General features: G+C 37.4%; 1 protein-coding gene and 1 non-coding gene across 2 annotated transcripts in view; both read left to right on the top strand.

The window, feature by feature from the left end:
- Positions 1-2010: 2010 nt before the first annotated feature.
- LOC127079200 (uncharacterized) overlaps positions 2011-24872 on the top strand; it is a 28965-nt gene continuing 6103 nt past the window's right edge. Inside the window, exons 1-3 of the mRNA XM_051019617.1 lie at positions 2011-2152; positions 2251-2325; positions 2413-2637. Coding sequence (XP_050875574.1) covers positions 2012-2152; positions 2251-2325; positions 2413-2637 — 441 coding nt within the window. The 5' untranslated portion in view covers position 2011. The remainder of the gene's footprint in view (positions 2153-2250; positions 2326-2412; positions 2638-24872) is intronic.
- On the top strand, positions 12347-12453 carry LOC127088887 (small nucleolar RNA R71). Its single transcript, XR_007790697.1, has one exon. It is a non-coding gene; the product is annotated as a small nucleolar RNA R71 (small nucleolar RNA).

Below are 24872 nucleotides of genomic sequence, written 5' to 3'. Positions count from 1 at the left end.
TAATAGTTTGTATTTTCAGGTGTTTGATTAGGGCATTTTCTAAACTGAGTTTTACATTTTGTGCATTATGTTGATTAATGTTGTTTAGGGCAAACGAGCACTATATGGTGTTCATGAGCACCTTGTTGTAAGGTTTTTTATTTCTTATTGAAAACTGATGTCATTTGGAGTGTGTTTGAGCTTGTGCTTGGAAGTTTGATGATTATGGATGCAAGTTTGTTCATGTTCCAAACACCATAAGTTTGCATTGGTCTTTTGTATGCAGTAGGTGTGTGTGAGTTTGTATTCAATAATGATGAAAAAAAGAGAGAGTTTAGATTGTTGTAACATGAGAGAAATGGAAGGTATATGAATGTGTTTTTTGTGTAGCTTCACGAATATGGTCATTGTCTTACTTGGGTCTTATTGAATCATTTCTATATTACAGATAAAATGGCTAACCAAGACGATACCCATGACGCGAGTGGATCACGTAACAATGTTGAAAACGAAATCAAACGAGGATTGACTGTTATGAAGTCAATCATTTGTGCAAGAGATAAGGGTGAAAAATTCGAAGTACATTGGAGTGCTGAAGACCAACTAATTGAGCCTAACGGTTCAATGTTGGCAAGTTACATTGGTTCCCTTGTTCGATAACATATTCCGATTACATGTGATAATTGGAGAAGTCCGGAATTGAAGGTTGGCAAAGAAAAAATATGGTCCGAGATACAGGTACTTACCATATATTGTTATATGTTTTTTTTTTGACTATTTGTTGACCATATATTGTTATAATATTACTTATAATAACACACTCCATGTGTATGTTTTTTAGAGATCCTTTCACATCGATGAAAGCCGGCAAAAATATTGTATTCAATTGGCCGGAAAAAGACTCCGAGGATTTCGATCCTTTTTGTCCAACAAATTTCTCAAGGATGAGGAAGGAAAATTTGTTGAAGCAGAACGGCCAATGAAGTATGCGGAGATTATTTCAGCCGAAGAATGGGATAACTTTGTCGCCAAACAAAGAAACGAAAAATTCCATGTAATGTCTATTAATTATGGTATTATACAATTGTTAAGTTACTTGGTTCTAATATGTCTTAAACTTTTTTATCCAGGAAGTAAGCGACAAAAATCGGAAAAGGGCATCAAAACCCGCGTATCCGTACAAAAAAGGGCGTACGGGATATGCACGGTTACAACAAAGAATTGTGAGTATATTCAAATGCTATGAGCTTATACATTGTCACAATATGTTATAATTGATGATCTTATAATCTGATTCAATGTGTAGCTAGCCGAGGAGAAAAGTGACGCAACATCTCTTCCGGAGCACGTATTGTGGAAGGCTGCTCGGGTTGGGAAGGATGGGGCTGTCGTTGAAGCGGTTCAAAATGTTTATGACGAATGTGTAAGTATATGTAACATTATTTCTTTAATTATATCGAAAATTTTGTTAGACATATAATTCATTTTTAATCTCCTCTAATAATATTTCAGGAGACTTTATCCCAAACCTTACCTTCAACCGAGGTCCAGGATTGCAGGAGCGTACTTAGTCGAGTACTAAATGTTCCTGAGTATTCCGGTCGTGTGAGGGGTAAGGGTTTTGGTGTGAATCCGTCGTCATTTTATAAAAAACCAAAAACAAAAAATCCTACCAACAAAGAGGTGATGGAGACCTTGGCGGAGTTAAGGGCACAAGTACTCGAACTGCAAAAGGAGAATGTAAGGTATAGAGAGGAAAGGTGCGGTTCCGAGGCAAAAGATACTAGTGACCGAGCTAGTATCAATTGTCAACCGAAATTTCCCGAGGTAATTATATATATTATTATGAAATTAAAATAGCACTTTTTTACTTGACACATATACACGTTAACAATAACATTTATTATTGGTTTAGGGCATTACACCTTGTCAGTTGTATCTATCGTCACCAACTTATCGCATAGTTGGCAAGGGAAAAGTGCACAACACTTCGGGTGAATTACTTCACCATAATCCCCTCCCGGTGGGATATATGAAAGTTTCGGTTGACCTTGTATTAGATACCGACGCGCTTCTACCATTACCTGACGTTGTTTCAGAGACAACGTTGATGCGAGATGCAGTCGGATCCTTTGTTGGATGGCCGTCAGATCTAATTTTCCCAGATGCCGAGGTATATATGTTCTAAATGATTATGAATATTTAGTATTCACATTTCAATTCAGCTACAATTATGATATTTAATCAATCCTTATTACATGGTAATGTTAGACTCCTACAAGACCCACACATAAAGCTGGTAAAGGGATTTCAAGACGCATCGAGTCGGTTGCATCTCAAAAAGAGGTACAAATATATATACCCATTGAATTATATACGCAACGATTATGTTGCATCACAAAAAGTCATGATTTAATTTATATGAATTTTTAGGTTCCCGGTCGAAAGTTGAAAAAAGCTGGTAAGGATATTCCAACGACGTCCGGGACAAAATCTCAAATTATGATGCGTCTTGAGAAAATGGTGGAAGAGTCCGATATTATGCACGGCGCCATCCGTAGTGTAGATTTTGATGAAGGTGTTTTCGGAATTGCTCATTCCGAAATAATTGCAAAGGAGGACATGCAACAACTTTTTGAACACGAAGAATTGGGCATCGCTGTCATTCATACATACATATGGTACTCCGATCAATCTATTATTTACTTAGTTGAACAATTTATTTACACATTTCAATGAGTAGTCTAATATTTATTATGTTTCTATTTAAGGTATATGTATGACACATTGATGCGGGGAACTGAATTGTGTAACCGATTCAATTTTATTGCTGCTTCCCGTATCAACACAATATTTATAACGAAAAATCCAACATCCGTAAAGAATGAACTAGTCGATAGATTCATGGCGGCCGGCGATAATACTACACCCAGTTTGTATTTTTTACCGTTTAATTCTGGCAACGGGTTAGATTTTCTTTCTAATAATTTCATTCTAATCTATGTATATCTTTTACGTAGAAAATTTTCATGCATCTAAATTTTTGTTTTATTTTACAGTGGTCACTGGGTGTTGGTTGCTATGGATCTTTCGAGACTAATGGTGTATTATCTCGATTCGTTATCGGGTGATTGGAGTAAATATCCGAGTATGAAGAAGACGGTTAACGCGTAAGTGAAATTCCCCTAAATATTCGTGTGTATTTGTATATTTAATTATGTCTGTCAGATTGATCTCAATATACGTTTTTATTTTGTTAGGGCAATACTAAAATTTAGATCGAAAAAGAATTATCGTAATAGGAAGGACATTACCTGGGTCAGAGTTCAAGTATATATTAAGTATCTTATTTTTGCTTATAATAGTGTTTGTTTTTTGCTTATAATAGTGTTTGTAAGAAATTAACTATATATATATTGTTTGTTTTTCTGTGTAGTGTCCTCAGCAAAACAATTCGGTCGATTGCGGATTTTTTGTATTGAGATTTATGAGAGATATCATTGCGTTGAATCGTATAGACATCCCAAAAATGGTATGGAATAATAACTTAGGGTTTATTTTAATATTATCGGATATTTCATCTAATTTGTTACTAAATCATGAATATGTTTTATTCTCTTAATTGTAGTACTTTGACGAATACAAATCTTACTCAAGAGCTCATTTGGATGAAATGAAGGATGAATTGTGTCAATTCATTATTGATCAAAGAATCATATAGCCAGGTTGTATATTGTTGTACATATATGTATGGAATGTTGTTGTTGTATGTTGTTGTTGTATATATGTTGTATATTGTTGTTGTACTTTTACTAAATCATGAATATGTTGTTGTATATTGTTGATCAAAGAATCATATATTAATGTTGTATATATGGAGGATTAATGTTGTATATAAATGGATTCATGTTGTATACATCAATGGATTAATGGTGTATAACATTGGATTAAAGGATGAAATCAATATGAATTTTACACTTTTGCAGCATGCGAACAGGTTCCCAATTAAATACTCACTGTTTTTCAAACAAATTTTTTTAAAATAACTAACACTTTAGAGGGCGCTTTCTGTAGGAAGCGCCCTCTAAACACTTTACATTGACAACTTTAGAGGGCGATTTGTCCAGAAAGCGCCCTCTAAGGTGGCCCTTTATGGACCACTCCAGAGGGCACTTTTTTCTGAAAGCGCACTATAATGTGGCCCTTAAAGGGCCACTTTAGACAGCGCTTTCTCCAGGAAAATAAAGCGTTGTCTTTACCTATGCCAGCGCCACTTTAGAGGGCGCTTAAAAGCGCTGTTATAGACCAAAATAAGCGCCCTCTTTTCCCTTATTTGGCGTAGTGTAGCCATGTGGTCACGCCACATCTCCTCTGTAATATAGAAGCCAGGAGCAGAACCTGCAAAAGAAGAAGATGGTACGGTGTGTGGTGGTGAAGGGTGATGGAGGGACACATGAGGTACTGGAGATCACTCTCTCCGATCATATTCTTCATCAGTGTCGTGTCCCTCCTCATCAGGAACATTAGGAGGAAGAGGACCCAAAACAGGTGGAGCATCTAAAACATAGGTCCAATTCCTTTCATTACGTACATCAATACGTCTAGTGCACGGTAAGACAACAGATGGGATAGCTATACCATGAACCATAAGCACATAACCTCCTTCTCTCCTCAATCGGCACAATTTCATATCTCTCAGAAATTTTAGGTTGATTGTGCGAGGAGGTAAGGGATCTAGGGTAGCTATCTCATTGTTCAGGTTAAGCGCCCAAGCAATAGACGTAATAAGTCCTCCGAAAATAATCGGTCCCGCTTTATTTAGAGTTAAAGCCATATGAGCGAGCATGAACGGGACCGAATTAATTCTTCTATTTGTGAGGCTTCCTTGCAAAAATAGAAGCTCTCGAGCATTGACCTTGTTTGGATTCTCCCGGCCAAAAATAGTACATGCCAACAGATATCTAAAAACTCTGATGGCCTGGTTATGGATGGTCGAGGCAAGAATTCCTTCAAAAGAATTTATGGAAGTGTTTGACAATCTCTGCCAGAAGGAAAATACCTCGACCGACCAATCTGAATCCATAGGGGCCTCACAAATAGCACCGTCCCCATGAGGAATACCTAACATGCCTGCTAGTTCGTCGGTACTGAATTCATACTCAACAACAAACATTCTAAATCGGACAGTACCAATTGTGCTAGCAGTGTTAGGATTGACAATATAAATTAAAGAACTTAAAAATTCGATTGTCAATCGCTCAAAGGTAGATTCTTTGTTAGAAAAGATATTATGCAAGCCTAAATTATCTAATAAATAAAAAATGCTATGGTAGATAGCCAAAGTGTAAAGACAATTTTCATCCACATACCTTGTCGGGAGGATTTCCCGATTTTGCAACCTTTCGATAATTTTTCTCTGTCGATCTCCCGGTTTCCCTTCTCGAAGAATGAATCCGTTGAACTCCATTTTTCAGCTCTTGGAATGTGATGAAGAAGATGAAGATGAGTTTGTATAAAGGTGGGATTTTTATGAGATTTGACGGATGAAAATGAAAATGGAAGTAGGGACAATGATTTGTATGGTGTGAAGATGAGAAATGTGGAAGCTTTTGTGGGGTTCAAGGGCGTTTTTGCAAGGTGGAAAAATGGGTTTTGAAGGTTTGAAGGTATGAAAATGGTGAAAAATGGGAGTCTGCCCCGAGCTTATACAGACGTCGGCGGGCGCCACAAGGTCTATGGTGGGCGCCACAAGGCTAAATTCGGCTGGGCCGGATTTTGGTCATTTGGCTTGGGCTTCTCGTTCTCTTTTCGGTTGGGGGGTCTGGATAGCGTTTGCATTGTAATTTCCTATTGACATAAGGCTTACATAATTTTATAAAAATAAAATTTAAAACATTAGACTAATAAATAAATAAATAATTAGTATAATTAAACTATAATAATGATGTAAATATAATAAACAAATATAAAACATATATATATATATATATATATATATATATATATATATATATATATAGATGTGGAAATATCAATGTGCTGGCATAGTTAAAAAATATCCCAAATGCAATGATATAAAATAAGTTAGGTAAATGCGAAAAATATAAGCATAAATGAGACAAAATAAACTGAGATGGTAAAATCAAATAGTAGGGGGTTCGTCTGCCTGAGTAGATCCGCGAAGCATGGCTATCTCCTGGCGAAGCTCGGCGATCTCCTGGTATAAACAGTCAGCCTCGGTAACGTGTGTGAGATCGGATACTCCCATATGTAAGGTGAGGTCATCCACCTCCTGCCTAAGCCCGGCAATCTCTCGACGACACTCTGCAATCTGGATGCGGATGTCTGGGGTCTGCAATGATAAATTGTTAGAGAATACAATGATCCTAGGTGAAGGCGGTGTAGGGGTATACTCAGCAATAAGTGGGGATCTGGGCTCCTCGATAGTCTCTCCCTGACCCTCCAAGGCATAACTCCAATTAGCTGGGTCATGAACACTAGTCATCATAGGATCAGGCAGTGTAAAATAATGAATCGCCTTGCTATTGACCAGTAATCTGAACTGCCTTGGGTTGAAGGAGGATCTCCTCATCAACCCTCTGGTCAAGAAAAAGTCGATATCCATGGTAGTGTACCCTCAGTAGGTCCGGAGATGTAACAGCTTGCGAGATAGACCTAAGGCGATGGTGATCTGTGTGATGATCCCTCCTACATGAATGACTCCTTCAGACGATCTGGAAACACCGTTGAGGCCACATAACAGAAAGTTCCCACATGCCACTGGGCGAGACTGGGATGCACAAAATAATAGGAAGATCTCCTCCTCACTCAGTAACGTCTCAGCATCTGGTCTTCCCAGGAAGGAGTGAGCCAGTATCATCTGGAAGTATCTAAAAGCAGGGTTATGTATAGCCTGGGACAACTGCGTAGAAGGATCCTGACTCCCTCCACCGGATATATCACTCCAGAACTTTTCCACTTCCTTACCCATAAAGCATCCCATCGGTGTCTCAGGGATAGCGTCAGGGGTAGTCTGGAAGCCTAATATGTCACCGAACTCCTTTTGGTTGAAGGAGTATCAATCTCAAAAAGTATGAAAGCAGCATACCCATCCGGTCCAGAGTAAGGGTCATAATCGAATGAACTAAGGAACTCCAATGTCAAGTTCCTGTAGGTGTTGCTCAGGTCGTCAGCGAACTCGTCCCAATGGAGCTGGTGGCTCAGAAATCAGATACTCGGCTCAATACCCAGGGCTTCCATGCAGTGCTGATCTGGATAGCGTGTGGGCACCATAGGGAGCTGGTAAAGAGCTATGTAGCGCTCTCTCTGAGCATCATCTCTATAGGCTACGTGCATATCGTCGGAGTCCTGCATCCTGTAAAAGTTAGTGAAGGGATCCTGAAAATACAAACATTTCAAATATTTAGTCTCGGTGAAAATATGATAAAAATTAAAAATTAAAAATAAAGTAAATGCAAAAAAGTAAAACAAGGTAAGAAACCATGGGTTGCCTCCCAAGCAACGCTTGTTTAACGTCATTAGCTTGACGATCGGAATTTATACACCTGTAGTAGTAGGAATCGGTGGATCAATCAGGGTGTGGCTTGAGTAGTCCGTTGGAATGTCTCCTCCTTCGTAGAGCTTCAGTCTTTGTCCATTTACAATGAATGGACTACAAGTTTCGTTCTTGATTTCTACGGCTCCGAATCTCAGAATCTTGGATACTTTGAAAGGGCCAGTCCATCTCGAGCGCAGCTTCCCAGGGAAAAGTCGTAACCTAGAGTTGAACAAGAGAACAGGGTCGCCTATATTGAAATCTTTCTTAACTATTCTTTTGTCGTGCCAGGCTTTTGTTTTCTCTTTATAGATTTTGGCATTCTCGTAGGCAGATTGCCTGAGTTCTTCTCGTTTGTAAATGTCAAGGATACGCTTTTCACCAGCGGTCAGGTAGTCTAAATTCAAAGTTTTAATGGCCCAATAGGCCTTATGCTCTAACTCGAAAGGTAAGTGACAGGATTTTCCATAAACTATTTGGTAGGGAGTTGTTCCTATAGGGGTTCTGAAAGCGGTTCGGTAGGCCCATAATGCTTCTTGAAGCTTCTGAGACCAGTCTCTCCTAGAGATTAAAACAGATTTTTCTAGGATTTGTTTTATCTCCCTATTGGATACTTCTACTTGGCCACTAGTTTGTGGGTGGTATGGTGTTGCTACTCTATGCCTAACTCCATATTTTCTTAAAAGTTTATCAAATATTCTCGATATGAAGTGTGATCCTCCATCGCTTATGACTAAACGGGGTGTTCCAAATCTAGGGAATATATAGTTTTTAAATAGCTTGATCACCACCCTAATGTCGTTTGTAGGTGCAGCTATAGCTTCAATCCACTTAGACACATAGTCTACAGCTACTAAGTTATACTTGTTTCCTAAGGATGGTGGGAAAGATCCCATGAAATCTATACCCCAAACGTCGAAGAGTTCTACTTCCTGAATGTTTCTTAGAGGCATTTCGTCACGCCTTGAAATGTTTCCAGTGCGTTGGCATCTATCACATTTGACAACGCAAGCATGGACATCACGCCACATGGTAGGCCAGAATATGCCAGCTCGAAGAATCTTGGCGTATGTCTTAGAGGTGCTCGCATGTCCACCATAGGGTGCAGAGTGACAATGCTCAATTATACTTATTACCTCCTCTTCTGGAACGCAACGGCGAAAAATGCCATCTTTACCCCTTTTGAAAAGGAGCGGTTCATCCCAATAAAAGTTTCTCACATCGTTGAAGAACTTCTTCTTGCGGTGGTAGTCAAGATCAGGGGGTACGATATCAGCAGCTAAGTAATTAACAAAGTCTGTATACCATGGTACGTTACTTACTGCTAAGGAATTTTGGAAGTGCTCATGAGGGCCTAGGCTATCATCTTCAATGGTTTCTAGTCTAGCTATCAGTCTATCATAGGCAAAATCATCGTTTATGGGTACTGAGTCTGGTTTTAGGTGTTCTAGCCTAGAAAGGTGATCAACTACTACATTTTCAGTGCCTTTTTATCTCTTATATCTAAATCAAACTCTTGTAGTAACAAAATCCATCGGAGTAACCTGGGCTTCGCATCTTTTTTACTTAATAGGTAACGAATGGCAGCATGATCAGTGTAAACTATAATTTTTGCTCCTACTAGATAAGACCTAAATTTATCTATAGCGAAAACTACCGCGAGTAATTCCTTTTCAGTTGTTGCGTAGTTGAGTTGGGCAGCGTCTAGGGTTCCACTGGCATAATAAATTGCATGTAATCTTTTATATTTCCTTTGTCCTAGAACGACTCCAAAGACATAATCACTAGCGTCGCACATTATCTCAAAAGGTTCTGACCAATCAGGGGGTTTCATAATGGGTGCTGATACTAATGCTTGCTTTAAAAGATTAAATGCTTCATTACATTTTCCATCAAAAATGAATTCAGCATCTTTCATTAAAAGTTCAATTAAAGGTTTAGTTATTTTGGAGAAGTCCTTAGTAAAACGCCGGTAGAATCCAGCATGTCCAAGAAAACTTCGGGCTTCTCTGATAGTTTTGGGTGGTTTTGGTTCTCTATAACTTCTATCTTATCTCTATCTACCTCTATACCTTTTTCGGAAACTATATGTCCTAAAACAATTCCTTCGGTTACCATGAAATGACACTTTTCCCAGTTTAGCACGAGGTTCACCTCCACGCATCTCTCCAGGATATTCTCAAGGTTAGCAAGACAATTGTGGAAATCAAATCCGCAAACCGAGAAATCATCCATAAACACTTCCATGATACCATCTAGGTAATCTGCAAAGATTGACGTCATGCAGCGTTGGAAAGTGGTTGGGGCGTTACAGAGGCCGAATGGAATTCGTTTGTAGGCAAAAGTTCCATAAGGGCATGTAAAGGTAGTTTTTTTTCTTGATCTTCGGGGTGGATAGGTATTTGGAAAAATCCAGAGTATCCATCTAGATAGCAGAAGTAAGAGTGTCTGGCTAGACGCTCCAACATCTGGTCTATAAATGGTAAAGGAAAATGATCCTTCCTGGTTGCTTTATTTAATTTTCTATAATCTATACACATCCGCCATCCTCCTTCTAACCGTTTTGCTACATGTTCGCCTTTATCGTTTTGCACGACTGTGATGCCTCCCTTTTTAGGTACTACATGCACAGGGCTCACCCACTTACTATCCGAGATCTGATAGATCATACCTGCCTCAAGTAACTTAAGAACTTCTTTTTTAACAACATCACTCATTATAGGGTTTATTCTTCTCTGATGTTCTCTAGAGGGTTTTGAATCTTCTTCGAGCAAATCCGATGCATGCATACAGATGGGCTTATACCTTTCAGGTCAGAGATATTATATCCTAAGGCTGAGGGATATCTTCGTAAAAACATCTAAAAGTTGGTTTGTTTCCTCTTGGCTCAACGTAGCACTGACTATAACTGGACGATTCATCTCTTCATCGAGGAACTCATATCTCAAATTCTTAGGCAGCTCCTTAAGTTCTAAGGTTGGTTTCTTAGGTCATGGCATAGGATCTGAGGTAAGGGATAAACATTCGTAAAGGTTATCATCGATGTAGGGTTTTCTAAAGTCATCATCTTCCTGTATGAGAGTTGATGGCAACTTAATTGTTTTTATGATTTCTTCTTGTTCTAACTCCCTAACGCATTCATCAATGATATCTAAAGCATAACACGCGTCTCCCATCACAGGTGCCATAAGAAATTTCGAAAGTATAAATTCTATTTTCTCGTCACCTACCTCAAAGGTCAACTTTCCTCTCTTAACATCTATTATGGCTCCTACAGTTGATAAGAATGGTCTACCTAGAAGGATTGGTATATCATTATCCTCTTTTATGTCCATGACAACGAAATTAGTAAGGATAAATAACTGACCTATCCTAACATGGACATCTTCTAAAATGCCTATTGGATACTTAATAGATCTATCGGCTAACTGAAGTGACATCTTAGTAGGCTGTAGTTCTCCTAAGTTTAACCTCTCACAAACTGCTAAAGGCATTAAGCTCACACTAGCTCCTAAGCCTAGAAAAGCTTTTTCGATGACATGACTACCCAAAAGACAAGGAATGGAGAAATTTCCAGGATCTTTATCCTTTTTGGCTAACTTATTCTCGGAAATAGAATTGTATTCCAAGGGTTTCGGATCGTCGAGTCTACGTTTGTTGGTAAGGATGTCTTTGAGAAACTTTGCATAAGAAGGTATTTGGGTGATGGCTTCTGTGAAAGGGATTTCTACGTGAAGTTTTTCTATAACTTTAATAAATTTCTGATACTGGTTATTGATCTGTGTTTGTTTGAGTCTTTGCGGATATGGTATAGGTGGTTTATATAGTGGGGGTGGTACGTAAGTTTTGTCGTTAGGCGCTTCTCCTTTTTCTTGACCTTCCTGTTTTTCAGATTCCTCTGGTTCCTTTACTTCGTCTGTGGGTTCGGTATATTCCTTAGAAGTTTTGGATTCACTCAATCTTGGGTTTGGTGGCTCAACATAAGTGTTCCCACTTCGTAGGGTAATGGCATTGGCTTGCCCTCTCGGATTTTGTTGAGGTTGTCCAGGGAACTGTCCTCCAGGCGTGGTTTGGGGGGCTTGGTTTAAAGCTACCTGAGAGATCTAGGTTTCAAGCATCTTGGTATGAGTAACTATTTGGTCAACCTTGGTTCCTAACTGGGTAATCAGTTCATTAACATGAATGTTCTGGTTCATGAACTCTTTGTTTTGTTGGGTTTGAGCAGTGATAAAATTTTCCATAATTTTCTCAAGGCGCGGCTTTGGTGGTACAGGTTGCATAGGTTGATTTGATATTGGAGCTTGGTAACCTGTTTGTCTCGGAGGTGCATTATTTGGGATAGGGTTATTGCTCTTATAGGAGAAGTTTGGGTGATTCCTCCATCCAGGGTTATAGGTATTCGAATATGGGTTCCCTTGGGTGTAGTTCACTTGCTCATAGTGGGTTTCATTTAATAGACTGCATTCTGCAGATTGGTGTCCCTTGGTTCCACATATCACACAATCCGACGAAACTGCGGCTGCAGTATTCGGGTTTATGCATATATGCTCGACCTTGAGGGCTAATGCGTCCATTTTAGCTTGCATCATGTCTATAGAGCTTAGTTCATGTACTCCTCCTTGGGCTTGCTTCTTCTCAACTGTCGCTCGTTCGACTCCCCATTATTGATGGTTTTAAGCCATATCTTCGATGAGGGCACTAGCTTCAGGATAAGGTTTATTCATCAGTGCACCGCATGCGGCAGCGTCGATGATCACATTAGTGTTATAGTGAAGTCCATTATAGAAGGTCTGAATGATTAACCAATTTTCTAAACCATGATGTGGACATGCTCTTAACAGCTCTTTATATCTCTCCCAAGCTTCGAACAGCGATTCTCCTTGGTTCTGGGTAAATCTAGTTATATGGTTTCGAAGAACGGCGGTTTTACTTGGGGGAAAGTATCTAGCAATGAATACTCTTCTAAGGTTATCCCAAGTCGTAATGGAATTGGGTGGAAGGGAATCTAACCATGATAGGGCTTTATCTCTGAGGGAAAAAGGGAATAATCTTAAACGGATTGCCTCAGGAGAAGCTCCATTGGTTTTAAAAGTGTCTGCTAATTGGAGAAAGATTTTTAAATGTTGGTTTGGGTTCTCGGTAGCGAGACCTGCTATGGAAAAATAAACGTGCGCGAGCGTAACGTTCAGGTTCCTCCAGAGGGTATACTAAGCTTCCGGTGCTGCGAGTTCTTCGCATTGACCGGCGGGTAATAACCTAAGTCTAAACGATATAACCACAGGGTGCGAAATTCGACGAAATTGATCCCCGGCAACGGCGCCAAAAACTTGATGCGTTGCTTTTCGCAAATATACGAACGCGTCAAAGTAATATAAAAGATTGTCGAATCCACAAAGATCAAGTGTCAATCTATCGTTATCTATTGTTATGGTATTTATCTAAGGTAATCAAAATAGGGATTTTTAGAGTGTGCAATGAAAAGTAAAGTGTTGAATAAAGTTCAATTAATAAAGACAAGTTCGAATGTAATTCACATAATCAATTAATAATCCAAGTACTTGCTAATAGAACTACTTATGGGCAGTGTTTCCTACTTTGAAAAGAACCAATTTAACAGGAATTGTCGCTTTCGCGTATTCAGAACCGAGTTGTAATCCCTAATCAAACCCTCTTATTGTCACTTATAAAAATGCGTGCATTGCGTTAGAGTAGTAAACCTATTTTTAAGAAATATAGTATCTTGACTAAGTTGAAAAGTACTTTAATCTGGATTTCTTAACCAAAAGAGGTTCTCACGAACCAGACTCTAAACCTATAAACGCGTCCGAAAATAGTCTTAAAATCACTTTTCTTCTTAAGTTAAAAACTCCTAATGAACTAAACAAAGTTCTTTCGCTGTTTTTGAAATAGTTAAAAACAATTAAGTTTAAAAGGACGTTGGACGACTTTCGATCTTACCCATCGGAAATTAAGTGCGGGAAAACTTAAGTTGAAAGTTAAAATAGCCCTTAAGTATTTCTAAGAACAATTGTACGGATTATCGGTTCAATTACGATCCTTACATTCTAACCTTTATAGATTTAGTTAGACATGGTAAAGTAAAGGTGCATTTTAATTTAAATAAAAGTAGTGCGAGTGCGGAAAGTAAATAAAAGTAGTGCGAGTGCGGAAAGTAAATAAAAGTAGTGCGAGTGCGGAAAGTAAATAAAAGTAGTGCGAGAGCGGGAAATAAATAAAGGTAGTGCGAGTGCGGGAAATAAATAAAGTAAAGCGAGTGCGGAAAATAAATGAAAGTAAAGCGAGCGCGAGAAATAAATAAAGTAAAGCGAGTGCGAGAAATAAATAAAGTAAAGACAGTGCGAGAAATAAATAAAGTAAAGCGAGTGCGAGAAATAAATGAAGTAAAGACAGTGCGGGAAAATAAAATAGATAAAGGCAAAGTAATAAAAACCTGCTCCAATCGGAGGGTTGAGTAAAATGCGAAGCAGAAATGAAAATGGCGGCAGGATTAACTTCCTTCCAAAGTGCTCCAAACTCGATTACAGACTCGATCACAGACTTGATTACACAATTGTGGTAACACCTCAATGCGAAGCGATTACCACTTTTAAAATACTGAATATATGCCTAAGTGAAACTAAGTTTGCTCTAAGTTTGCATCTGCTCTAAGCTTGGATGATTAAACAAATGAATTCGAGTCTCTATTTATAGGCAAGTAAAATAATGGAAAAGACAAGGATGCCCTTCATTTTGAAATTGGGAGGGAAAACTTTTCTTCTTGTGGCGCCCGCCACAAGAGCAAAGTGTGGCGCCCAAGTGGAGGTAGTGGGGAACATGGCAGTTGAGGGAAGTTGAGTTGTGACACGTCATGGTTGGATCCATGGCGTCAGCCACAGTGGGAGCCACAAGTGCAAAATGTTGAATTTTAGTCTTTTTAGCTCGTTTTCACTCCTTTTCTCGATCGGGGCTCTGATTAGACTGAAAACCTGAAAACAAAGAGAAACATAGTAATAAAATAACAAAATAACAATAAAACCACTAAAATGCATGTGAAATCGGAGTCCAAAATACGGTAAATTTCAGTGTCATCAAATAGAATTGAACTTTATGATGATAATTTTAAAATAAATTGAATAATAAAAATCATTTTTTTCTTAAAATATGAAAGCAGTCACTTTAAAAAGCAATCAATTTCAGTAAGGAATGTCAACAACAATTTGAGAACAGGTAAGTCCTAAAGTGCGAAGCATTGTTGGTCTTCCCCAAGCAGTTGATTTGGTAACCTATTCCTCCCCATCAGTAAGGCGGGTTTCCCCAACTGAGTCGGTGGATCACCTCCACAGTTAGGTAATAGGCTCACATCCTCAACAGTTTTCTTGGGCCCTGTACAAAGTCTTATCTCCTGTGGTCCCCAGCAGATTTCATTTATGATTCCCGACAGTGTTGATTCAGAGCAGTGTTTGAAGTGGTCCCCTGCGAGGTTATCTCCCATTTGATATGGCGTTGATATAAAGTTCCCCACAGAATGGACAATTTGGATCTTCGGCAGATTTCATTTTTCTTTCCCCATCCAGGGTTGAGACATTCAGGGCCAGATGATTTGTATCCATCCCCCAACATGTTTCTCCAGTTGGTGTTTCCATCTTGTTGAGATTAGCCGAGTGTTGTAGCAATGATTCAAATCTGTGACATTTGTATCCTTTGCGATAGTTTTGTCAGCATAATCATCAAACATATACATATTCATGCATAAATTACAACATCGGATATTCCATTATGCATTTGTTATTTCATTTGATTTTATTATTTTGATTCCCTGTTATGGTGATATTATATCCCTATACAGATTTGGTGTGTCTGTCCTCCTTCAATTGTAGAGTGTCAGCCCCTTAGCCAGAAAGAATTTAACCTTTCTCATTACCCACTGAGTTATTTCCTCGTGGATGATTATTGTTTCAGTTTTCTCCCCAATTAATTATCTGGATGGAACCACTCCCCTTGAGATATACTATCATTGGGTTGAGTCCTTGCATGACCGTCTCTTTCTATCTCTTACCTAGATAGATACCTTTAGTCCCTTGAGAGTCTATTACCCAGTAACTGGTAATATTCCTCTCAATTGTTGAGTATGTTACTGTCGCCGAATACCCGGTAAAAGTAATTGACTTCTTTTGTTATCCCCAGCGGATTCGTTTTCATGTGTCCCTAGGCAGTCTATCCTTGATATGTTCATCCTAACCGATGACGAATATTCTCCCTTTGTGGTTTTCTACCCAGTAAAAAGGTAATTGTAATCCCTATTTCTTTCTCCAGAGACTTAATCCTTAATATGTTCATCTTAACCGATGACGGGTTTTCTCCTCTTTGCGGTCTTCTACCCAGTAACTGGTAGTTGTAAATCATGCTTCCCCTTGCTAAGTTTATCCTTGATATGTTCATCCTAACCGGTTACAGATATTCTCTCTTTGGTATTCTATCCAGTAACCGATAGATATGATTCCTACCTTTTTCAGGCAGTTTATCCTTGATATGTTTACCCTAACCGGTAACGGATATTCTTCCCAATTCCCCTAGTGGTCTATCCTTGATATGTTTATCCTAATCAATGACGGATATTCTTCCTCTGAGTCTATCTTTGATATGTTCACTTTAACCAATAACGGATATTCTCTCTTTTTGGTCTTTTGCCCAGTAACCGGTATTTGTAAATCATATTTGATATTTTCCCTAATAGGCTATTCTTACCCAGTGACTGGTAACGAATACACCCACTTGCTCATCAGCGGGTCATCCTTGATATGTTTACCCTGGTCGTTAACGGATGCCTCTCTGTCAGAGTATATTATCTTCTTACCCAGTAACCGGTAATAGATAATATACTTCTGGTACTCCTGTGTTGAAGATTATCTTTCCCCAGTTGAGTTTGAGTGTGTATTTCCTCAGTGAAGCCGCTAATCCCCTGTTTGGTACGAGTATTTCAGTTTTGTTCTAATTTACCCGTTTCCCCTGCAAACTTTCGCTTTATCCCCAACCGAGTCTTTCCATTGATTTATTTTCATGGAATTTTCCCTCGTGTCTTCAGCAGTTTTAAGTCGTAGCCTGGCCTACGCATAACTATTTATTACCCCTAGAGTCTCTGTCTCCCCAATGATTTTTTCTTATGGAATGCATTATGCTCTTGTGGACTTTCTGTCTCTCCGGATTCATTTCCTTTGTGGCAATATTTTCCCCACAAAGATCATTTTAACCTTCATATCATATGCATCATGAGGTCTCTTAGGGACCAAAATTTATTTCTATACATTGTTATTTAAACCCATTATACCGAGTTGATACGTAGATATTAACCTTCACATCCTCAATTAGAATGTCCTTAAATAGGGGCAGTTGTAAGACCCCAATTTTGACCCTAAGATCCCCCATGCTATCTCATCATATGCATTGGCATTGGGATCACACCTTGGCATCCTCCTTACCCCTCATTCATTGGGTTTGCATTGGGAAAGATCACCAAGCACATTTGATTGTATCATGCTTTTTTTTCCATTATTTACTAACCAAAATACCAAAAATATGTCAATGTATAGCTTAACTCTTTTGTAGGTAGTGAGTATGCTCACCTATGCTCCATCAAGCTCATATCTAGGGTTTGAGACCCTCAATGCAAGGAGACCAATCAAGAAATGGTTCACAATATCTCTAGACATCATATATGGATCCCCATGTTCTTTATTTATCATTTTTTATCAAGAATTCATCAAGATTTTGAAGCTTGTTTGCCTTGGAAACCCTAATTCATCTAAGTATCTTGTGTGACTTCCTCGGCAAGTTTCTTCAACATCTGATCAAATATTTCAAGGGATACTCCATATTACATCATCTTATGCATATATTATGCTCCATGAGTCCCAAGAATCAAGATAATGTCAAGCTAGCGAGATGGTTCATGGTGGTTGACCAGAGAAAGTCAACTAGTCAAAACTGGGGTTCCCTAGACCCTATCTCCTATAATGTTTGTCATATGAAAATGATTCCAAGATGAAAGTTACTCATAATTACATTCCAGAGAACTTTCATGTTTAAGTCAAGAGCTAGATTTGCTTGTAAAGTCACTTTTTATGGTGAAAGATGATAGGTCATTTTGTCTGAACCCTAGTTAGCAGGTCAACTTCCAAACACCATAACTTGCTCATTTTTAATGATCTTAAATCCATTCAAATTCCATGATCCAATTCAAGATGTCCTTTTCAACATTTATGTTTGGGTGAAGTTCAAATTCAAATTTCAAATGCATGTTCCAAGAGGAAACATTATAGGTCATTTTGGGCCATTACCATTGAACAAGTGATTTTCCTCAACTTCTAAAATGCATAATTCCTTCATGCCAAATCCAAATTAGGTCAAATTTGTGACCAAATTTAATAGGTTTGAAATAGCTACAACTTTTATGAGGTAAGTGTTTCCATTTGAAGTCCATAACAAAAGTTATTCAAGGTGGAAGAAGTGAACATATGACTTGGTACTTAGGAAATTTTCAAATATGTTTGATTTTCCAAACTTTCACCTCAAAATTCATCATGATCCAAGATTTAAATGGAAATTTGTTAAACATGAAAGTTGTTTCCCTTGACCTCACCTTTCCAAAAATTTCAAGATCATCTCATTTGTATCAATATTGAAGGACTTGCGCGTGGGTGCAATGCATGGTACCATTTGGAAATTTCTCATGTTCAAATTCATTTCAACATTGCATGGCTTAATGCATTGCTTTCAGCATGACTTGTGCATGATTTTGGACCTTTTCCAATCATTCTTTGGGCTTTGAACACGTCCATGCAAGCTCATGATGCAAAGTTGCTTATTTTGGATTTTCAAATGGAAGTGTGTGGAAAGCATGTGATAACCCTATAAATACAAGAGCAATGAGATCAGAACTTCATTAACACCCTGCCCAAGCTTTTCCAGAAGAATCCAAACCCTCCATTCAATAGAATTCTTGAAGATTTCAATTGAAATCGAGCTTGAACTTCACCTCCTGTTTGGAAGTTCAAACTCATAGAATTCATTACCCTTTTCATCTCATTTGGTCACTGCAAGCAAGAGGAAGAGGGATCAAGCAAATCCAGATCAAGATCAAGTGAATTTAAAGCAACTCAAAGGTGAAATTTCAGAAACTTCATCTCTTCGATTCTCTCTCATTTCTCCACTATTCTTTGTGATTTTGGGTTGACTTAAGTCTTACCAATGTAGGCAACAAGATTGAGTTGCTTTGAGGTCAAATCAAAGCAACTCAGATCATGTACCTCAAATTTCAAATCCATGTATCTTTCAATATACTTGGAATTGGAAGAAATGGAGGTCAAATTCATGCTCCTGAGCATTTTTTTTTCAAATTAGTGTATTCATTTTCCATTTTTCATGAAGTTGAGCTTGAATCAGACCGGTGGTCCTCACCGGAGAAGATGACCGGAGTTAGGGCTCCGGTGGTGCGTTGGCAAAGCCCAGGCCATCTGCTCTGATTCAAATATTTTAATCTTAAGTGTTCATTGTGATTACCACGCGTACAACCCATTGACCAATGAGTATGGTCGAACGCGCGCGTGCGGCCATCATATCTGCCACCTCAATTAATGAGGGATATTTGATGGCCCTTGTTTTTTTGTATTTTCTGATTTTATGTTTAATCCATTTATTTTGTTTAATTCATATTAATTTTATTTTTAATCCAAAAAATATGGGACTATCACCAATAATATTTAAATATTTTTCTCTTTCATTTTCTGAATTAAAAATATTTTTTGGATTAATTTTGATATTTTTCATGAATTTAATGTTTTTATGCATATTTTTAATTGTTTAAAAATACTTCTGACTTTTCAAAAATCATGAAATTTTTTGCCTAAGGTCCTTTGACCTTGTTTGACCTAGGATAAATCTATTGGTCATTTAGTTGGTGTTTTGAAGAGGTTTTAGGTTTTGGCCAATTTAAATTGAATTTTAATTCATTTTTAATGTGATTTTTTTAATTGTGTAAAAATTATGTTGAGCTATTGCTATGGTCTTGTGATGTTTGACTATTTGTTTGGGCCTTGGTCAAGGTTGATTTAACTTTTGTTGGATTAAAATCATTGGATTTAGGGGATTGATGAAATGTACATTTCATCTCCCAAAATGAATGGATGATTTTAATTTGATAAAATTTCTCCCATGACCAATTTGTGTTTCTCTCATTCCTCTTCCGTTTCATCTTCATCCCCATTCTTTCCCATTCCTTTTATTGATCAATGAAGTCTTAATATCCTAATGCTAATTGGTTCATCAATGACTTTGTGTCAGATGAACCACTACAAGTATGGATGAGATAGGTCCATCCCTTTTTGATCTTTTCTTTTAGTGTGTGGTATGTTTTAGGAGTTTGGTTCATTATACCAAATCTCTAACATGCATTAACACCTAAATTTTTATTTCCCGACCTCAAATAATTGTGACTTCTAGATAAGTCCAATTATGATTGCTTAACATAGAGCTAAATTTTGACCCTAAAGGCATAGCATTCTACTAAGTGGGATTGTAAGTCTCCCATCTTTCATGGTATTGTATGGAAATTTGGCCCTTTTTCCTTCTTATGGAAGATGTCTTGGTTCAAGGATCCATGCTTGTGAATAGATGGTTGAGTGTTCTCCAAAGAATGACTTGATCAATTAAAAAAGCAAACTCCACTAACATCTAATTAACTTTGACTAACACTAGCTACTGTTAATATTACTTTACTTTCAAGTCATTTACTTTATGCAATTTAATTTCTAGTCATTTATCATTAATTTCCATTTTCATTTCATTAAACTTGTTTATGTTTATACTATTTTTACTTTGCTCATTTGAGCCATATATTGTGATTGTATATATTTGTTTGTGTATTTTGTCTGTGTTTGTGGTCTTAGGACCTTAAAATACTTAATAAACAACAAAAAACCCTAAAAAATGTTTGTGTGGACTATTGAGCTTGATCTGAACTTTTGACTTAGGATTAGGCAACATTCCCTATGCAAAAGGACTTGGCTAATGTCAACATTTTGAGACCAAGTTATTATGTTTTTAGCTTGCATCTGATGCAAGTATTGGGATCTATTTGAACTTATCTGCTACATTATCTTGATGAAACTGTTAGTTTGATCTTGTGTCTGAGGCATTATTTTGAGTTAATCAAGGAGTATTTCATCTGATACATGAGAAGACAAAAGAAGATTTCTAGCTATGGATTTGCTTGCTTGGATATGTCTATCTTTATTTGATGCCTTGATCCTCATGATGTTTGATATCGCTAATTGCTTGTGGATAATTGCTTGACTCAAAGTCCAAAGGGAAAATGAGTTTTCTATATGACATTCTTGTCTGTTGGATTGCATCCCATTGGTCAGATCTTTTAACCCTTAACTTTTAAATTTATGCTTAGGATTAGCCTCTTCATCTTCTCCCACTTCTTAAATTTCAAAATCTCTCCCCCTTTTCAAAAACTTTCTTTTCTTGTGACTTTAAACTTCGACATGTTTCAAATTAGAAACTTCGGTCTTATGCCAATGAATTTTCAAACTTTTTCTTAAATCAAATTTGTAAATAAACCTAATCATATTGACTTAAAATTTCAAAAGACAAAAAGAACTAACACTTATTCAAACTTTTGGACCCTTTGTGCCTCTATTCACTTAAACTTTTGTTAAAATCAATTCACCAACTTTGAAATTGTTACCACGAACTATGACGTTTTGATCCCTCATTTTTATGTTGGTACGTAGGCACAGGTCTGAAGGTCTTGTCAAACACAAAAATATAATCAATGAACTCTTTTCTCACCCCCACACTCTATTTTTCTCAAACATGTTTTATACCAAAAACACATACACACATAAAAAAGGGCTCCCTAGGAGTACCTAGGACACTTTGGGTGCTAACACCTTCCCTCTGTGTAACCAACCCCCTTACCTGTAATCTCTGGCATTTTACTAGTTTTGATTTGAAAACTTCTTATCTTTGGGTTTTGTTCGTACTTTTCCCTTTTCCTTTGGAAAAAATAAAAGCGCGGCGGCGACTCTGGTTTTATTCACGTCAAGCTTATCCATAGCTTGATGGTCATGAATTTACCGCTACATATACCAATAATGACAAATTGCTCATTCACTATTTCTAGGACAACTTGAGTGGAGCTTCAATGAAATGGTATATGGGACTTGAAAAGAGTCGTATCTGAAGCTGGAAAAACTTAGTCGAAACTTTCTTGAAGCAATATAAGTATAATATGGACATGGCACCAGATCATCGTCAATTGCAGAACATGTCTCAGAAGGATAAAGAGCATTTTAAAGAGTATGCGCAGCGCTGGAGAGAGTTGCCTGTCCGAGTGGGGCCATCATTAGCAGAGAAAGAATTGACTGGATTATTCATGGACACTCTACAACCTTTCTTTTGGGAAAAGATGATAAGCAGTGTATCATATGGTTTTGTTGACCTGGTAAATATTCGAGAAAGACTAGAGGAGGGTATCAAGAATGGAAATTTTTTAACATTGTTGAATCCTCTTGTGGTACAAGAAAGTCCTCTATAACTTTTCATAGGAAAAGTAAGGGTTAAGCAACTGCTCTTTCAAATGAAAAGAGACCTTGTCGCAGGCAGCAATACTATAATCAACCATATGCAGCTGCAGTTGCCCCTATGGTTAATACTCAACCAATTCAGGCTCCTTAAAAACAAAAGAATGATGGCCAGAATTAGAATCGTAATGCTAGGAATAGAACTCAATTTTACCATATTCCCATGACATATACCAAACTATATCCTTACTCGATCCTAAAAGGTTTAATTACAACTAGGTCTCTACCTCTTCCTCCAAATTCTCTTCTAGTTGGGTTTAGTTCCAACCTCCACTGCAAGTTTCATGAGGGAGTTATAGGTCATGACTTAGAAAGTTTCTTTGCACTAGAGGATATAGTATATGACTTGGTTAGAGGAAAGGTTATATCTTTTAAGAAGGTTGATCCCAACATTAACAACAATCATTTGCCAAAGCATGGTGAGTAAAGTCTGGGTTAGAGCATGACAGGTCACCTCCTAAAGCCAGTGGATCAGACATGAAAGCTCATCCTCGATGCTGATTAGTCACTAGGCCATGTTTTCTTTCCATTTACATTTTCCTTGTCTGTATCATGTATATTTGCTTTCAAACTTGTTTTTCTTCAAATGTTAATGTTAATGAAATGAGTGTTGCATATTTTGAATCAATCCATTCATGTCCATATCTACACACATTTATGCTTTCCTTTTTCAAAATGTCAAAATATATCAAGGTTTCTCCCATTCATCTTTCTTTATCAAACTTCTGTTTAAGCAAATATCGAAGGGAGAATGGCAAAAACGGAATATCCAAGTTGTTGAACGATATGCTTTCAAATAAAACTTTGTTGACTATGTAAGGCATTGTTTCAATTCCCAATCACTAGAGAAATAAGGAAGTTAATCCCTAGTCAACCTTTTGATCCTAAAAGTTGGTGTTTCTTTTGGTATGAAAAAACCCGTAATCTTAACCTAGGGGATGGTAGTTCTCAATTTATTCGAATGTGCATTCAAGTTCAAGGGAATCGTCTCATACACCTTTCAACAAAAGTTTCAAGCATGAGCTTTCCTTCACACACATCGAAGAAGTGTCGAAGAAGCCATGAAAATCAAAAGGTGATTGTGGTTGTTCTCATTAACCATTAAGCAAGGCGGTCACTATCTTTTCAGATCAAAAAAAGAAAAAACCCTCTAAGTCAAAATCTAAAAAGGTGACTTAGGAAAAAATTAGGGTATCGCGGTGGACTAAAAACTTCGAAAAAGTAGTCAAGGCAAAAGTTAGGGATAACAAAAAGAAAAATCAATCAGAAGAGGTCAATAAAAAGCATCAGCAAAGACAAAATGAGGTGACCATCATATCAAAATAAAAATGGTCACCAAAATTCTTGATAAAAAAAATAGAATGTTGTGACTAGCAAAAAAGGAGAAGTGAATGCCATCTCGAAAATCCCCGTGGATTTTGAGCCATCCTCATCAATGCAACCTGAATGCATAGGTTGAATTAATTGAACGTAGGACTGAAGATCACCATGGAGAATGGGTTGGGTTTAAATTAAATTTTGATTCTTATATCCTTTATTCGAAAACCATAAACCAGACCATGTTATAACCTTCAAAAAACCTAATTGAAGCTATGTTTATTTTGAAAGCATACTACAACAAGGTTGCATAAACTGACTCTAACGAGATTTGCTAATTATTTATTTTTATATCATACCTTTGCATTATCTTTCACTTTGAATGTCTAAGTCAATATTGTGTTTTGACCTATGATCCATTGTTGTATACAAACCACATCATTCCAATAATGATTTTGATTTCAAAAATTGCATGAGCATTGAATTAAAATTACCATTGTTAATGAACAATTTTATTTTCAAATAAGCACACATCATCAAGGAAGTTCAAACAGTTGAGAAACTTGATCAATGATCCTATCAGAGGCTTATCACAATCAAGATCCTGTTGTTCAGAGAAAATTAGTTCAAGATCTGCCAATCAGGGAAAACCATCCCAAGAATTTGTTGACCAAGAGAAAATATCTTCAAGACCCATGCTAGGGAAAGCATTTCAAGCGCACAGTAAAACAATTATTTCAAGAATCAGTCAGTCTGGGGAAATCTACTTTAAGAAGTCCCCATCCAATTCATTCTTAGATGTCTACTAAAAAATCTTCGATTTGGTTTCCCTCTCATCTAATGCTTTTTTGGATGACTCTGACGTATTTATGGGGTTTAGGTATCCTTTTGAATTCAATTCTTTTCTTAATGTCTCTGATGTTTCCCTAGAGTTTGGACTCCTTTTCCATCCAATTCTTTTCTAGATGTGTTTATTGTTTTTCCAGAGTTATCACATTCAATGGTTTATGAATGTCTATGATGTATCTTCAAATAGTTCGTTTTTCCCTAGTGAATTATCCTTTGCTTGTCTAGATGTTTCTAATAATTTTCCCAGAGTTGTTACATTCAATGTTGTTCTGAATGTCTCTGATGTATCTCCAATTTGAGTTTTTGCATCCAATGCTTTTCTGGATGTCCATATTATCTTTCCAGGGCTTGTCCCTTCTATTCCAAGTTTTGCTGGTTATGCCTTAATTATTCTGACTGATCTTCAAAAGATATATTGTTTTTCTCCACAAGCCCTTTCACCTTACTCCATTCAATCCCAAATAATTTCCTCTACAAGTCATTTCCATAATTTCCACAAAGTCTATTTCTCATATCATATTCCCGAT

This window comes from Lathyrus oleraceus, chromosome 5, assembly GCF_024323335.1.
Source record: "Lathyrus oleraceus cultivar Zhongwan6 chromosome 5, CAAS_Psat_ZW6_1.0, whole genome shotgun sequence".
Taxonomy (NCBI): domain Eukaryota; kingdom Viridiplantae; phylum Streptophyta; class Magnoliopsida; order Fabales; family Fabaceae; genus Lathyrus; species Lathyrus oleraceus.
This window is presented reverse-complemented; position numbering and strand designations above follow the sequence as displayed.